Genomic DNA, 16828 nt, shown 5'->3' with positions numbered 1-16828 from the left:
GATTGATATATAGATAGGTAGATATAGATTGTAGATCTATACTGATCTATATATACATATATATCTCGTTATTGCTAATTTTTCCTAAACCGTTTCAGAGCATTAAATTTTAGGTAAAAATCATTGATTATAGGGAATCCTGGAACTGTCACTTATCCTTTTGTTGCAAGTCTATTTAATAACTACAACTTTACCACTTTAGTGGTAGACATCATTCATTACAGAGCAGAAGTTCTAACGCATGTCTCATGAATCTGGAAACCAATACCACACTTTCTCTTTCTCAGAGGACGCGCTCTTGTTACTTTTAGTTCTGATTGTTGGTTTATCCTTGCATAGCTGTACAGTGTTCTGTGCATGCAGACCGAGTGCCAGACGGTGTTGGTGGTAGTGATCCCAGTTTCTTCGTGAAAGTTTCTGCGTACCCCACCCCAGCCTCTGACCAGTTATTCAGTGTGCCTCCAATTCTGTTTTTGATAGTGGAATCTAACCTAAAGTAGCATCTAAACACAGATGAATTTTGAGTGACACTAGCAGTCTATAAATAAAAATGTCTCAGACCAAAAAAAAGTGGACACGATTCATCGTGTGGTAGTGGGGATGGAGGAGGTCAGAGAGAGCATACATCTGAGCCATCCGATGTGGCTCTTTCCTGCAAAATCCCCTGTGCTTCTGACACTCTCCCAAGCTAGCACATTGAGGCTCACCGATGGGATGACAGCCAGAGACTAAGTGCCTGTGTCCCAGGGACTCCTAATTAAATTATGGTGAGTCCATTTTTTTCTTGGAGCACTTCATATATTTAATGTATGAGTATAAAAGCATTTTTCCCAACCAGATTCCCACCTCCCTCTTTTTTTTTTTCTTCTCATTGTGTGGAACTCTGCATGTTACAATACAAAGAAAATTAAATAAACTTGTTATCTGGACCATAAAGAGTTTATCATCTAAGACAGAAACACTGATACAGGAGCAGCTAAATAAAAAGAAACAGACGGTATCTAAGTGACAAAATGCATTTTGTCATCTACAGAGAAAGGGTAAATGTCTTAAAGGGCAAGCTGCCAGGAGAGTCAGGTAGAAAGTAACACTGAGTATGTGCCTATTATGATATGGGCGCTGTGGTCGGCATTTCACATAGGATCATATTTAAAGCCCTTGGTTTTTCCATTATCCTGTACTGCTTCCCCTCAGATGAGGTCATCTGCCTTGAGTTATTGGGCCTGGATGTCTTAGTCCTACCTAGGTCCCAAGCTTCTTGAAGCAGGAACCATGTCTTAAATTTTTTCCATATTTTCCCCAGCATCTGGAATGGTACTTGGTAAGCTGGTACTGAGTAATAACTTGCCAACCAATTCCGAAGGATAAATGTCCTCTCTAGGTGTGTGGGGGAAGGGAGTAGTATCTATGATTGACAGTTAGTAGTCCCTGAAGGCTTATAGAATGGGTCAGGTACAGAAGACCAAGTATTCCGGCTTGTGGAGGTGGGACATGCATGGCAAGCATGACTTGGACAGAAGAGGAGTAGGGTGTCTAAACAGGAGCTGGGTGATTGAGGTTCTTGGAAGTTTATTTTCTATGCACTCAATGGAAGACTCTTGTTGAGCAAGGGCATTTATTTGTACCCAGAATGTGGGATAAAAATCTACCAATCCTCTGCAAGATAGTGTGGAGGGAGGCTTTTCATAGTTCAGGAATGGGGTTGGCGAGAATGAGGGCATTTATCTGTACCCAGAATATGGGATAAAAATCTACCAATCCTCTGCAAAATAGTGTGGAGGGAGGCTTTCCATAGTTCAGGAATGGGGTTGGCGAGGATGAGGACTAGGGTGGAGGCATCACTAATAGAAAAAGTGCAGTGGATTCAAGACACGTTAGGAGGGAAGAACTGATCGACTGTGGCACAACCCATTAGACAAGGCAGAGTCCAAAACGATCCCATGGTTTTCCTGTCGCTGCCACTAGGATTGACAGAGGTTGGAAGACATCGATGGCTTCTGGGCACTGAGGAAGGCTGAGTGCAGTGGAGCTGGGGGCAGTGTCCCCATGCATACAGTTGGCCCTTGGTACCTGTGGGGACTGATTCCAGGACGCCCCCCGCCCCAACAGCAGGTACCAGAATCTGTGGATGCTCAAGGCCCTCATATAAAGTGACGGAATACAGTTGGTCCTCCACGCCCACATCCCAGGTTCCACATCAGGGATTCAACCAACCTTGGATTTCAACTGTACTGAAATTGCTTGTCCGCAAAGTCCCTTTAATAAGCAAAAAGACTGCCTTGTAGATACTTGTGATAGGATGTAAAAGTTCACAGAATCTCTCCTGGAAACTTTATACCAACTTAATTTTTCAATTTTCCATATTTAAGGATTTCTGTAAATTTGAAAAGTGACTTAACTCCTTGCCAGCTTTTCCTTCTATTAAGGATTTAGCTCTTAGAAAAGAGTGAATTTTAAGCAAGGTCACCGAATGTGTTACAGGACTGCTTGCGTGTATCTAGCAAAGCAGTCTTCTGGGTCTCTTGTCACTCGAGTGACAAAACTTGCTGATACTTAACTTGAACTAGATCACAAAGGCTTACATTTGAGATTAAGAGAAGTATAGAGTATATATATTTTTATTCGCTTTTTTTCCCAATTTTATCCGGGTTGGTTTTCCTCAAACTTTAATTTCTACATTAGAAAACTCATTGCTTGTTCACTTAAAAAAACTGGACTTACTGATTTGTGATTTCAGAACAACCTAATACTGCGTTTTAAAAATCAAGCATTTAGAATATCATTAGGGCTAAAATGTACTCATTGAGGAAGTGTTCCTTAAATTCCACTCACTGTTAAATGTCCAGGACAGTGCTCGTGTATCGTTAACTTCCCTAGCTCTTTCGTGAGGGACTATTACAAAGTAGAAGGTAAAAACCATAACATATATCTGATCTCCAACTCTCAATTCAGCAGGTCACACTTCTTAAAATGCCAGGGAACCACGTTGTAAGCATTCAAATGAATTTTTCCGGAAAACATCATTCATTTTATAATGTCATGTTAAATTCTACGTCACAACACACACTTTTCACCGTTCCTCACCTCGTTCATAACTCACTTAGCACACAGGTTTGAGAGAATAAATTTCCTTTTTCTGTTAGCAAGTATGCTCATCTAATGACCCCTAATTAGAGAAGGGAATAAAAAGGTTCACAAGTCTAAAAATAACTCCATTATCCACGCGGAGGCGGCCGGTTTTTCTTTCCCCTGTACCAGCTGATATTTGAAAGTAAGTGGCAATCGATCAGTCTAAGCGCTGGCTCTCGTTTTTCATAAATGAAGGGCTGTGGCTTTAAGCAGTCGCAGGCAGCCTGTGCCAAAGGCAGAAGCTGCAGCCTCAGCTCCTGTGAGGAGGGAGGCGTCCCAGGCACACGCTAACCTGCGGGACGCGAAGTGAGGCCAACCGAGGACCAATGGCGCTCCTCCTGGTGGAGCTTTGAGTGTAGACCGACCGGACTGGTGGCTGGCGTGGCCACCTGCACGGGGGCGGGAGGGGGGGGACTTGGAGACAGAAGCTGGAAAATGGGCTGCTCCGGCAGCAAAGTGTGCCTCTATTCTCCATGTGCAGCAACGAGGGTAATTAGCATTTGTTTCTAGTGCTTTTCTGGAAGAACGCCAGGGGCGAAGGCAGAGGTGGTCTGGCGTGAGGGGGAAACGCTCTGAATGACAAGCAACTCTCGCCTGCAAAGGCCGGTCTCATGATCTGCCGTCCGCAACGCTGCGACCCAGCTGCGGTGGGAGCTCTGTCCGGGGCGATCCCAGGGAGGGCATTTCCAGAGAGCTTTGAATTCTGCCTTTTCCTTCCTTACACGCTGGTGGGAGGGAAACTGCCTCGTAAGAAACTGTATCTAATTGCTGTGTTTGTACAAGCATGTGTGTCTCTGTGCTTGCGGATGAGTTGCGGGTAACTTGGAAATGGTTCTTGGCAAGACTGATAATTGCTTTTTTGATGCTGAAACAGCTGCCTGATTGTCTTTGATTCATTTCTCTAACCTCTCCTTAGAATGATAGCTGCTCCAACATATTATCATCCTTAGAAAATAACGTGTAGCCGAGTAAAATTAATTTCATTTTGTTTTTAAAAGATTATTTTTTTCGCCGTGGCTTTGTAAGAGACTTTCGCGTCTTCCTTTTAGAAGGATTAGTCTCCTAAGGAAACTTTTCTATTTGCAAATATAGGACAAAGTTCATATACGTGCATGTGTTTAGAACATTAAACGTTTATCTTAGACTGATTAGGCCTTTATTGCCCTTGGAGGAGGAGAATGCATGACGTCTTAAGTATGCCTTAGCTGAAAGGTTCTGGGATCAGTAGTGAAGCATGGCTCAAAGTAAATATTTTTAAACGGGCCATTCAGTGCCTCAAATGAATGTTTCACGAGGACCTGAGAAAATACAGATTTTTGAAATGTGGATTTCCTTAACAACTAAGGGACATCTGTGTTTTTTAACAACACGAACTGTTAGCCTAAATGATTCATATCTTGGCTTCTCGATTCTGAGTCTCATTTTCCTGGTGATAACAAATGTGTGCTTTACTGAAAGGGACCCTCTTGAAAACATTAGTAACTTGATGTGTGTTTTCCACAGCGGGAGGAAGCCCTGAAACAACACAAAACCCTGTCTCAAGAGCTTGTTAACCTCCGGGGAGAGCTAGGTAAGAGCTTTTTTTTTTTTTTTTTTCCCCCCCTTCTTCCAAGTTTTTCCGGTGGTGGAGGGGAGAATTGTCAACGTTGGTTTCCTCTCTGCGTGGTGCCTGGGGCTGCATGCCGGCAGTGTTAGCCACTCACTCCAGTATCTGCGCAAACACTGACTATCGACGTTGCTGTTGAATCTTGGCAGTTTGACCTCAAGTTCACAGAGTTCTGGGCACTGATCTGACTAAGCCTAGCAGAGTTTCTGATGACCAAAACATTTCTTTTCCCGAAGAGAAGGACAGAATGGTTTTTGTAATTGTGTGGATTCCTGTTAGATAATCCCGTCAGGTTTTTTTCTTTCCGGAACCATCTTTCATATGAAAGAGTGGTGAGAAAATTCCCTCTCCAGTGGCAGTGATTATATTACACTTCCTTGGGGGGGGGGGGGTCTGTGAGTAGTGGGTATGGCATTAGAAGGCACACTCTGTGCTAATCTTCCAGCTGGTCTGGCAGTGAGTAAGGGCCCAGCTCCACAGGAAGCCAGGTGTCTCTCCTGTCTGTGGCGCTCACCCCCCAGGGCTGCTGTTTCCAGGCCGAACTCTCTTCTAGTTCTTGTCTTTCCTGGAAGAGCCCTGGGTTCGTGCAGCAGAGACAATGCTGCCTTTCCTACCTCAGCCTGGCGTGTTGGAGTCAGCTGACTGCCTTGGGAGCCCCATGCGGTGTAGGCTTCACGGCCCTAGACAGTCAGCTTCCTGCTGTAGCTTCAGCCAGGTCTGGAGCAGTTCATTGCAAGGCTGCCTTCCTTGCCCTTTGCGGTTTTCTGTGTGTGCTGAAAGCGTGTGTAGGTACTTGTATAAATAATGCAAAGGCAACGGCCAGAGTTGAAAATTATGTTCGTCTAGTTCCAGGACAAACTGCTCGTTTTTCTTTGGACAACAGCAGAGTTTAAATACTGTCAGTATAATTTGCTGGACTTGAACCCTCTTAAGTCCCCCTCCCCTGCCACGCCAGGGCAAAGATCAAGTAGCCATGAACGTGGGGTGAAGACTTCCCTCTGTATTCCTCTTCTCTTTTCACTCCCCGATGCAGGGCAGTGCCAGACTCCTGACTTGCCCTAATACCTCGCCCTGGGCATCATTTTCTCCTGATCTTAGGAAGGACTCTTTGGGGAAGAGTAATTGTAAGACAGATGGAACTTCAGGACCCCAAAGACTTGAGAGTTCTAGGAAAACAGTTCAAGGAAACCACAGATAAGAAACAGCCTGGCTCCCAGGGACATTTAAGGCTCTCTGCCAGGTTACTGAACGTGACTGGTGTCCTTTCGGTTACCCGGATGACCAACTTAACTCGCTTTTGTCTGCGCCTTAAGCAATGTAATGGATATAGGGTTAGCAGATCGGGAGAGAGGTCTCCTTTGTGTGTTTCAGGGTTCGCTCTAAGCCGGTAGAGGTGGAGAGGAGCCTCCCTGGGGATTCACGTTTCAGCACCGCCCCCCCAGGACGAGGCAGACACGCCAAGGGAACACTTTGCTCATTCAGTCAGTTTGAATGGGGGAGTCCTCTGTCCACCTTTCCGTGGATAGCGCGATTCAGTGATCTCAACGGGACCCAGGGACTCAGCACCTCCCGTTGGTTACTTAGCCCGACAGGAAATAGCTGTAGCCGTTTGCACCCGCTCTCACCTTCCCATCTGTGATAAGGAGCCGGTGCCCCGGTGTGGCTTCACTGCTGCTCTCGGAGTGTCAGGATGAAGTGGTTGGCCCGGCCATATCATCCGGTCACCCAAGGCTACACTCTCAGGAAGTGTGGCATTACTGCTGGTGAATCAGATCTAATTGTTCACGTAACAGCGTAGAGCATTTGGGGGAAGGTTTTTGGTTCCATGAGGGGAAGGGAGAGAAGCCTTCTTCTGATGGAACAGTCCGGGAAGAATGTTCTCAGAGCTGCCGGTTTGATTGATTGTGCATGAGCTGCAATAGAAATAAGTTCACACCGCAAAGTTTACAGCTCAGTTTAAAAATGTGAGGCAGTGGTACAAAGCGGTTAGACCGTGTGGTCATACTGTCCAGGTTCAGATCTTAGGTAGCTGGGTGACCTCGGGCAGGGGTGACAGAGCACATGCCTTCTGTCCCAACTTCATTCTTTGTAAAATGGCGGCAGTGTCTGCCTCAAGGGTGGCCACGAGGATTACATGAGGTGACTTGTTGCAAAGCGTCTACCACCAAGTATTAACTGCTATTAAATAGTAGTTATTAAGATGCATGCAGTCGACAGCTGTGTAGTAACTGCATTTGCTATTTTGCGAGGGCAGAGACTCTGCCGCAGAAAGGAGTAGTAATTCGACTAAATATTATTAGAAATGCCTTAGGACAGGTTATTTTTGCTCTTCACGTACAAATGGAAAGGTGAGACGTGATGGATCCCTTCCTGATATGTTAGAAGCGCTTGGGGTGCGGAGTCCACCGTCTGGGTTTTTGCCCTTCCACTCCTGGTTAGCAGTTACCTGACTTCTTTGAGCACAGTTTCCTCACCGGTGATAGGAAGTTAATATGCATTTTGCTGGATTGTTTTGGAGTTTGAGTAAGATGATAGTACCTGTGAAGTGACTGGCATAGTGATTGGTCCATCACAGGCAACTCAAGAAAAGAGAGCCGCCACCATCAGTGCCATCAAAGTACCCACCTTTCCCCTCTGACATAATGGGACATCGTTGGTGTCGCTTTCCCACTGAGTAGTTTTCTTTACCTCCTCTATGAAAATTGAGGCAAGGTTCCCAAACTGCTAAGAACTGCAAAGAATAAAGGACAACTCATCAGCTCAGGGGCACTGAAACCCAAGTAGAGTCTGCACTTCTGATCGTCAGACCTCACTGCCTCCGATGATCTCCTCCCCTGACTGACCTGCCCACTGTGGTCTCACTTGTTTCCTGACAGGTGCCCTCTGCTCCCAGGTTAACCCAGCTTATTACCTCCAGCACAGCCTGTGTGTATCTGCATCTGAGCCACGCCTGCTTTGTGGAACAACGTACCATTTGCTTCTGCACAAAACTCTTTAAAAACCCCCTCTCAGTCTCCTCAGAACCAAAGCATGAGGCTCCCTTTGCTCCAGAGAGCCCTTGATATTTTGCATTTGTGTATATACTATATCTTGTGTTTTCCTATTGTCTTCAGACAGTAAACTCTCTTTTTTTGGGGGGGGGGTCTTTGTTGCTGTGCACCGGCTTTCGCTAATTGCGGCAAGCGGGGGCTACCCTTCGTTGCGGTGCGCGGGCTTCTCATTGCGGTGGCTTCTCTTGTTGCGGAGCACAGGCTCTAGGCACACAGGCTTCAGTAGCTGTGGCACGTGGGCTCAGTAGTTGTGGTGCACTGGCTTAGTTGCTCCGCGGCATGTGGGATCTTCCCGGACCAGGACTCGAACCCATGTCCCCTGCATTGGCAGGCGGATTCTTAACCACTGCACCACCAGGGAAGTCCCCAGACAGTAAACTCTTTAATTGCAGAGATCCATTCCTGCTTCCTCTGAAAAAATATATATATGCTTTCCATTTTCACGGGTAATTGATAAATATTTATGGGCATTTTAGGTTTTAAAGTTTCTTTTCTTTTTCTTGGCTGTGCCACGTGGCTTGTGGGATCTTAGTTCCCCCACCAGGAATCGAACCTGGGCCCCCGGCAGTGAAAGCATGGGGTCCTAACCACTGGACCGCCAGGGAATTCCCTAAAGTTTCTTTTTATTGAAGAACAATGTGTGAAAATTAACGAAAATTGTGGAGTGAGGGGTAAATAGCCCATAGCTCCATATTTTGGCATATTCCTTTGTTTATATGAATATATACCACTTTGCACTCTTTTATTATTATTATTATTATTATTAAGGTATAACTTACATGCAGCGGGATGCTTATTGTTCCATCAGTTTGACAAACACACACACTCATGTAACCTACACCTTTAGGTTACGTTTCCAGTAGACCCTCTTCCCCTAGAAGCAAACACTGACCTTATTTTTATCACTCGAGGTTAGTTTTGTCCATTCTATAATAGAGTTTCATGTAAATGGAAACACACAATAAATTCTCTTTGTGTCTGGCTTCTTTCACACATAATGTTTTTGAGATCCTTCCATTTTATTGTAGATACTCTGATTTTTAAACTTATGTCAAGCACTTTCCCATTTTGCCTCATGGTCTTCATACGCTCGTGTTTAATGATCATGGTAATGCCTTTTGAGTGGATGTAGCATAATTTCACTTACCCCTTAAATAATGTCATCGTAAGGCTTTCATCGTCGGCTGTTTTCCTTACCCATTCCCATGGTTTCAACTACAACCTACAGGGTGACAACTCACAGATTTATTTTTCTAGTCCCCTCCTTCCCAAGCTGTAAATACTTTTTTTCCCAGTGAAGAGCTGCCTCTGGATGAGCCAGTCCAGTGTAATGAGACCTTCCTGACTCCCTAGCCCCTTGCTTCCGGAATACTCTGCAGTGTCTCCTCATTCAGACCTATTCCTCAAAGTCTGTTCATCACCTTCTGCACTGGATTATTATTCACTTCCCACCCAGGCTGCCAACTAAGGTCATAACCCTCTTCCTCCATCCTCCACGTGATACCAGTCTGTGTTCTGAATGTCTCCCAGATCCATCTCTCTTCAGCATTCTGGCTGCTACTGTCCTAATTTAAGTCCTGTGATTTCTCACCTGCAGTATATCCCAGTGGCCACCCAACAGGTCACCTTGCCTCCAGGCCTGCTTCTCTCTTCTCCAAGTGCTACCAGGACTATACATGTAATAAATCTCATGTGTGTCCTCTACTGGACACCTTTAACAAACATAAGTGACTCCATTTTGGCTTTGGGAAGAAGTCCAAGCATACTAAAGGCACCGTGTATGATGTGTCTGTAACCTTCTGGTGTAGCTTCATGGTGTCTGACCCTCGTTCCCCTCTCTGCACACCTCCTTTTCCCTCCCAAGGTCCCAGGCAAAGGCTCATTCATGCCTCGTTTGTACCTCCTCTCTGTTTGAAAGGCTGTCTCCTCTTCCCACTATCTTTCTATTTTTGCCTCTCAAACTCCTTCTTCTTCTCATTACTTATTTTTAAAGTCTTAGCTAAAATACCTTGTCTTCAATTCAGTTTCACCCAAATCCTTCAGACAAGTGAACTGCACCTTCTACTATACCCTTCAAGTACCTTGCTCTTATAGGTATTTGTTTATAGACCTCTTTTCACAGTGCAGAGCTGTGAGCACTTCAAGGGCAAGGCCAGTATGTCCTTCATCTTTGTAGCTCTACCAGCTAGTACCTTGGGCCTGGCAGTTAGTACTTCTGATGCTTAGTACTTCAGAGAATGAATGAATGATTTTACTGCTGAGGATGGTAGCTAGGGAAAGTTGGTTTTACCCTTATAATGTGCTTCTACTTGATGGTTTCTGTACAGATATTTTCCTATAAACTGTTAAAAATAAGTAATAAAGTAAGATGAGCTATAATTCTCTTGAAGACATTTTACATTGTGCCTGACAATCGCAGTTAATCAGGTCATTTTGAAAATGTCAGCCCTCAGAATAAATGACAGTTCAATTTAATGTTCTACATAATCCACAGCAAACATTTGACCTCTGAGATATGGAATAAATGTGTCATTCTGATTCTTTCTTAGGGTCATGTTGGTGTAATGGAGAGCCATAATTATGATCTTTTAGGGTTCCTACTGTATTTTTTTATTAATCTTAATCATTGGAATCATTTTTTCGTCTAAATTAACAAAGAAAAAGGTAGTTTGTATTTCACAATTATTTTCTAGCCATCAGAGTTAATAGCTAACTCACATCTTTTTATACATTTGTCCTGATTGTTCCTATGTCATGATACAAATGAGATTTTAACCCTTTATTCACTAAAAATTCCTGGAATTCCCATAATAATGATTCAAAAGACTAGTCGATTTTGCCCTCTGTATGTAAAAATGATGGGTATGGCAGCAACATTTATTGGGTGCCTACTCTTTCCTAACATCAGTGTTCATCTCTAAGTCTACTGGTTTGCATTGTATAGGAAGGGAGGGAGGGAGGGAAGAATTGAGGCTTAAAAGTTATGTAACTTTCTTAAGGTCAATAGGCTAGAAAAGCAAAGCACCTGGATAAAAACCTAGGATGGCCAGACCACCAAACTCCTGTTAATTATGAAAAAAGAAACCGTGGTGAAACTGTTGGAAAGATGGGGGAATCATTTGATATGAACACTAGTTTGCATTGATAACTACTTTTGGGATCTTTTTATTCAAGTCAAGAGTTCAAGAAGTATTATTAGATTAAAATATCTTGTTATTATGTACTCGGAAAAAGTGACTTGGCTCTGCCTAAAGCAGCGTACACATTGTCTAATCAACACTTGACTGTGTCTGTGAACTAACCTCCCTTCACACCTTTATGGAATGTGTTAATTCTTTCACTAGTTTTGTGTACAGTTGTGGTTTAACAAGGTTGTATATTTAGAGTAATTTTAAAACTCTTTACAGTTAAGCCACTTTTGAGTTGCAGAATTCCAGAAGTGATTTTTGAAGTGGGCTTTAATGAAAAATCTATTAATATGTAATGAAAACCAACCGTATGCCAAAACAATTCTTCATCTCACTGAGTTGATTAAAGATGGAGTTGATTCCGTCTTAAACTTGGCTTGTTCTTTTTCTATCCTTGCCTGTCTGTCCTAAATTTAGACTTTGGCTGGCTGTCTCTATAAGTGAAAGGTTGGGTTCTTTCACCTGTACAGATGCACAATATTACCAAGCGTGTCTGTTCTGAAAGCCTGTTGAGTCTTCTTCCTTGTCCTGGTCTTTTTCCTCACTTGTCCGTGTCCAGTTTTGATATGTTCGGTTTTTCCTGATTTAATGTAATTTGTCTAGAACGGTGGTTCTTAGACTTCACTGTGTAATAAAATAGGCCAGATTAAAGCTGCAGATCCCCGGTTCTGACTCGGGTGGCTTGGGATGGAGGAGTCCACTCGTAATGATCATCCAGGTGACTCGGATGCAGGTGCTGCCTGGGCCACACTTCGGCAGCACACTAGCTGTCCAGAATGTTGTTCATTTATTGTAAAAAATACATTAAGACTTAAGTGAGCAGAGTAAGAGAATAATACCAAATAGCTCTAACTGAACTGAGTCCATTCTTGTACATAGGCATCCAAATCATAGGCATACCAGTAACTTTGGGTTTTTTTTGTTGTTGTTTGTTTTGTTTTTTATAAATCCCAGGTGGGTTTTTTTAATTAATTAATTAATTTGGTTGCATCAGGTCTCAGTTGCAGCTCTAGGGCTCCTTAGTTGTGGCTCACCGGCTCCTTAGTTGCAGCTTGCCGGCTCCTTAGTTGTGGCATGCAAACTCTTGTGGCATGCGTGTGGGATCTAGTTCCTGGACGGATCAAACTGGGGCCCCCTGCGTTGGGAGCGTGGAGTCTTAACCACTGCACCACCAGGGAGGTCCCTGCCTACCTGTAACTTTGACCTTCCCTTTTGAACCTTGCCCCCTAAAAATGAATCATCAGGGAGGAGACACAGAATAGTATCAGACTCACCTGTTCATTAATATTAAATTTATTTTTTTGATTGAAATGTGATTTCCTTAAAGTCTTAACTTGCTTTCCTCAGGCCTGAAGCTTAGAACATTTATGCCGGTTATTCAGCCAGGCTTTTGACTCAGATCCACTTTCCAGCCTAAGTGTTTTGATTGGTCCATGGAACGTTTGCTGTTGTGACTATGAGAGCATCTGTTTTGCAGCATGTTGTTGGCCAGTGACTAAGCTGAAAAACAGCAAAGCCTTTGCAGACTTTTATTGGCAGGGAGAACCCGGGGCTCTGTGGAGGCCCAGCTGGCACCTTTGTACTAAGATCTGTGACTGGACCAGACCGTCATCCCACATGTGAATAAGATTTCATCAGGACTAATCAGTGTAGGGAGAAAAAAGGTCATTCTTTTACCTGCCTTACTTTGCAGTCTCTCTAGCTTGCACAAGAGAATTAAGCCCTATTATTCTGAGGCATCCATTGTATGAATGCATGAACTTCTCTCTTAATGCATCTCAAGTTGAGAAAACAGCCACTCGGATCCGGTTCCGTGTTCTGTGCTATAGAACCTGCACTGAAAAGGGCTGAGCGGATTGAGTTCTAGACCCAGTTCTGCCACGTCCGTTCCCTCTATAGTCTAGTAAAGTGAGATTTAAGATAATACCTATGTTATTAACTCAAGACATGACTATATTCTATTACATGGAATAATAAGTATGAGAGCACTTTGTAAAGTATGAACTGAGTTTTAAAGGGAAGGTGGTATTATTTATGGGAGAATGGATTTGACGGTGCTGGAGGTTTGTGAAAGTAAATTCCTAGTAAGTTGTGATTAGTGGAAGCCTTTTGAAATCAGTTCTTGTCAATTCATATAATGCCCAAGAGCAATCTGAAAGCCATTTGTAGCTAATTTCGAAATTCAGAAAGAGACCTTTGTCTCTCGCGCATGTCTGCCAAATTTCTTGGTCTTGTGAAAAAGCAGTACCTTTGGGGAGCAAAACCTGGGGCTTTTCTGAGTAGATGATCATTCCACAGACCGTCTGTGAAGACTCACTCTACATAACAGAGCACTCTTTCACTTCATCCTCACCAAACTGGAAGGTTAGCAGAGCAGGTGGTATTTAGTCCTACCTGGCGCATCAGGAAACTGATCTGCAGAAGCTGGAAATGCTTGTTGTTGATAATCTAGGTCCCTGCCCGTCTGTTGTTCTTTGGGCACCAGCCTCTCCACAAAGTAGCATTTTACTTTTTAAAAAGGGCTTCTTGGTTACTTTGTTCAGGTGTATTATCTCCAATTTGTAGCAGATTAGACCCCAGTTTAAGAGAGTAACCAACATGGTATCTCTTGCCCTGGAAGTGTGTCACCAGCAGATTTCCCTTCAGAGAATAATACTATGAAATAATCGTGCTACTATGATAGAAGGTTATGTCCCCATTTATGGTTCTGGGGCTGGGGTACAGGAGAAGTAACGTAAGAGAGATATTTGTTTCCCCTTCCTTTTTATACACAGGTGGCAGAGTATTATACATGCTGTTCTGCACCTTGTTTTCTGCTTAGCATTTCTTAAAGATCAATACACAAAGAACTTCCTCAATATTTTTTTAAACAGCTGTAAAATTATTTTTTGGAAACTATTCCATTATATAGATATACCATAATTAATTTAACCAGTTTCTTCATGGTGGACATTCGGTTGTTTGTAATGTTTTGCTCTTACAAAAAATGCTCTAGTGAATAGCTTCGTATGTCCCTCATTTTATATGTGTGGGAGTATGTCCCACACATATATTCTTAACAGTGGAATTTCTGGGTCAGAGGAGTAGGCAGAGAAAATGTCAGACAAACCCAAGTTGAGGGACATTGTGTAAAATGCCTGACTTCAAAACTGTCAAGATGATGAAAAGCAAGGAAAGACACATTCACTGATTAGAGAAGACGAAGGAAATGTGATGAGTAAATGCAGGTCGCTATCTTGGGTTGGAGCCTAGAACAGAAAGAAAGGACAAAGCTTGGAGTTTAGTTAATAATAATGTGCCAGTAAAATTATTTCTTAGTTTCGACAAATGTCCTGTCATAATATATGGTATCAGCATTAGGGGAAACTGGGAGAGAGGTATCTGGGAACTATTCTATCCTTACGAGTTTTATGAAAATCTAAAATTATTCTAAAAAAGTTTATTCTTAAAAAAGGGGGGGGCATTAATAGAAAAACTGGTGAAATTGGAATAAAGTCTGTAGTAGAGTTAATAGTATTGCTTCAACGTTAAAACCTTCGTATTGACAAATGTCCTGGCTTTACATAAGATGGTAACATCTGGGGAACCTAGGTGAAGGGTATACAGGAACTCTTGGTACTGTCTCTTTGTACCTTTGCTATCAATCTAAAATTATTCCATAATTATAAGTTGATTTTAAAAAAGCATGTCTGCCCTGACAAGTGTGTGCTGTTAAAGAAAGGAGTGGAGGGGTGCCCAGAAGTAAAAGCAGGTGAGGTGGCCAGAGAGAGAGACTGAGAGAGACCCAGAGGAGGCAGGAGAGGCTGGACCAGACACCTCATTGCCCTCCTGGATAGTGCGGAGAAGGGAACCCTGCTCAAGGAAGGGCTGGCACCCACAGCAGGCCTGCTGGAAGCGTCTAGGGAGAGTGTGGGTGTACAGCTGGGGAATGAAGTCATCTTGCTTTCCTGTTTGTCTCTTCTTTCGGTCATGAACTCTTGTATGGCATCGTGAAACTTTGCATGATCTTCTGAGTGACCTTACCTCCCTAGTTTTCTTTTTCTTTTTTCTCTTTTCATATTTTATGTCCAATTTAGATAAAATTACCTAAAAGTTGGGGAAATTCTATTGCATATAATGTCAAGAACAGTAGTATTAGAAAGTGAAGCTTTGGGGTGGATGTGTACCCTATCCGTGTGTGTGTGTGTGTGTGTGTGTGTGTGTGTGTGTGTGTGTGTGTGTTTACCTTCTTTGAATACCAGACGAGCAGTGCATCTTTGTAACTGTCACATTGTGTCATGGACACCCCTCCCCCCAAGCATGACTTTTAGGACTCTTCGGACACATTTGAAGGTGGACTTTGGCAAAGCTAGCAATAATAACAGTAACATTTGTTGCATACTTAACTCTGGTCAGGCACCGGCCAAGCACTTCACATATATTCTATTTAATCCTGCAGGGAAGGCACTAATATTAGCACCATTTTAAAAATAAGGGGGCTTCCCTGGTGGCGCAGTGGTTGAGAGTCTGCCTGCCAATGCAGGGGACACGGGTTCGAGCCCTGGTCTGGGAAGATCCCACGTGCCGCGGAGCAGCTGGACCCGTGAGCCACAATTACTGAGCCTGCGCGTCTGGAGCCTGTGCTCCGCAAGGAGAGGCCGCGATAGTGAGAGGCCCGCGCACCGCGATGAAGAGTGGCCCCCGCTCGCCGCAACTAGAGAAAGCCCTCGCACAGAAACGAAGACCCAACACAGCCATAAATAAATAAAAAAAAAAACAAATACTTAAAAAAAAAGTAAAAGTCTATTAATTTAAAAAAAAAAAAAAATAAGGAAGTTCAGGCTTAGAAAGCTTAAGTCATTTGCTCAAATCACATAGCAGGTAAGTGGTGTGGCTGAGATTTGAAACTAAGTATTTAGCTCTATTCTGTTAAGACATTTATTTATGTTCCTGAGAATTAAAGTATTTCCAGTTGTCTCATGATGAAACCTGCTACTCAGATATAAAAATTAAGAAAGCCGTGTATCGTTTCAAAAGAATACTAACAATTTAGGGCCATGGTTGTGTAATGTTTTTCATTGTAAACAGTACATTTATCAGTCACCAAAGGGAAATTGGTCTCCATGAGATGGAAATAATAAAAATCTGACCTCTTCCTCTTAGGAAAGGCCACCAGGACCAATTAGGTAATGGCTGTACTTCACTCCTGGGGAAAACTGCTGAAGGACCCAGGACGAAGCCAGTTCTCTTCTCAAGGTTACATTTGATTCTGGCATTGGGCCTTCTGTAGATGTCATCCAAATAATCAAAAAGGAAAAATTTCAAGCATTTCACCACTTCTGAAATATTTTTCCCTTGCTTATTTATCCATGTTTTAAATTGTCAGGGGAGTGTCCCTCTGTTTTTCCTGTTCTGTCCTTGGCCTCGAATTCTTCTAAGGCCTGGTTCATCTCAGGTTGAAATGTCAACTTCCAGCTTGTAATGTGGCCTTATGTTTTAGGGCTGATCTTGTAAATGAGTTGGTTTCTTTCTTTTGCTTCTTAATTCTGAAAACTCTGTTTCTCATTTTAATTAATAGATTGCTGGAGAGGGCTTCTGCATTTTACCAATATGGGCACAAAAATGATAATCCATCAATTTTTCTGCAGGCAGTGGTCTCTTTGGTGTCCTTTATCACAGACATGCTTTTAAAAATTGCCTAATAGAATGATTACAACAGCAAGGACAAAAGACTACTTTGTACTCTGTGGATTTTGCATCTGTGCCCTAACTTCATGAAAACAGTATCGCCTAACACTGTGCGAAAACTCCTTGCTTAGTCCGAATTCTGAAAGATTCGTGTTTGATTTTGGCTGTCTTGGGTGTTTGATTAATTG

The 16828-nt window shown here is 43.1% G+C and overlaps 1 protein-coding gene across 1 annotated transcript in view; it reads left to right on the top strand.

The window, feature by feature from the left end:
- The window catches only part of MTUS1 (microtubule associated scaffold protein 1), a 151566-nt gene that overhangs the window by 119185 nt on the left and 15553 nt on the right, over positions 1 to 16828 (top strand). The window contains 1 exon segment of the mRNA XM_082444492.1: positions 4633 to 4699. Coding sequence (XP_082300618.1) covers positions 4633 to 4699 — 67 coding nt within the window.

The sequence above is a fragment of the Balaenoptera physalus genome (assembly GCF_965194825.1).
Source record: "Balaenoptera physalus genome assembly, chromosome: 21".
NCBI lineage: Eukaryota > Metazoa > Chordata > Mammalia > Artiodactyla > Balaenopteridae > Balaenoptera > Balaenoptera physalus.
The sequence above is the reverse complement of the archived record's forward strand: the minus strand, read 5'-3'. Positions and strand labels throughout refer to the sequence as shown.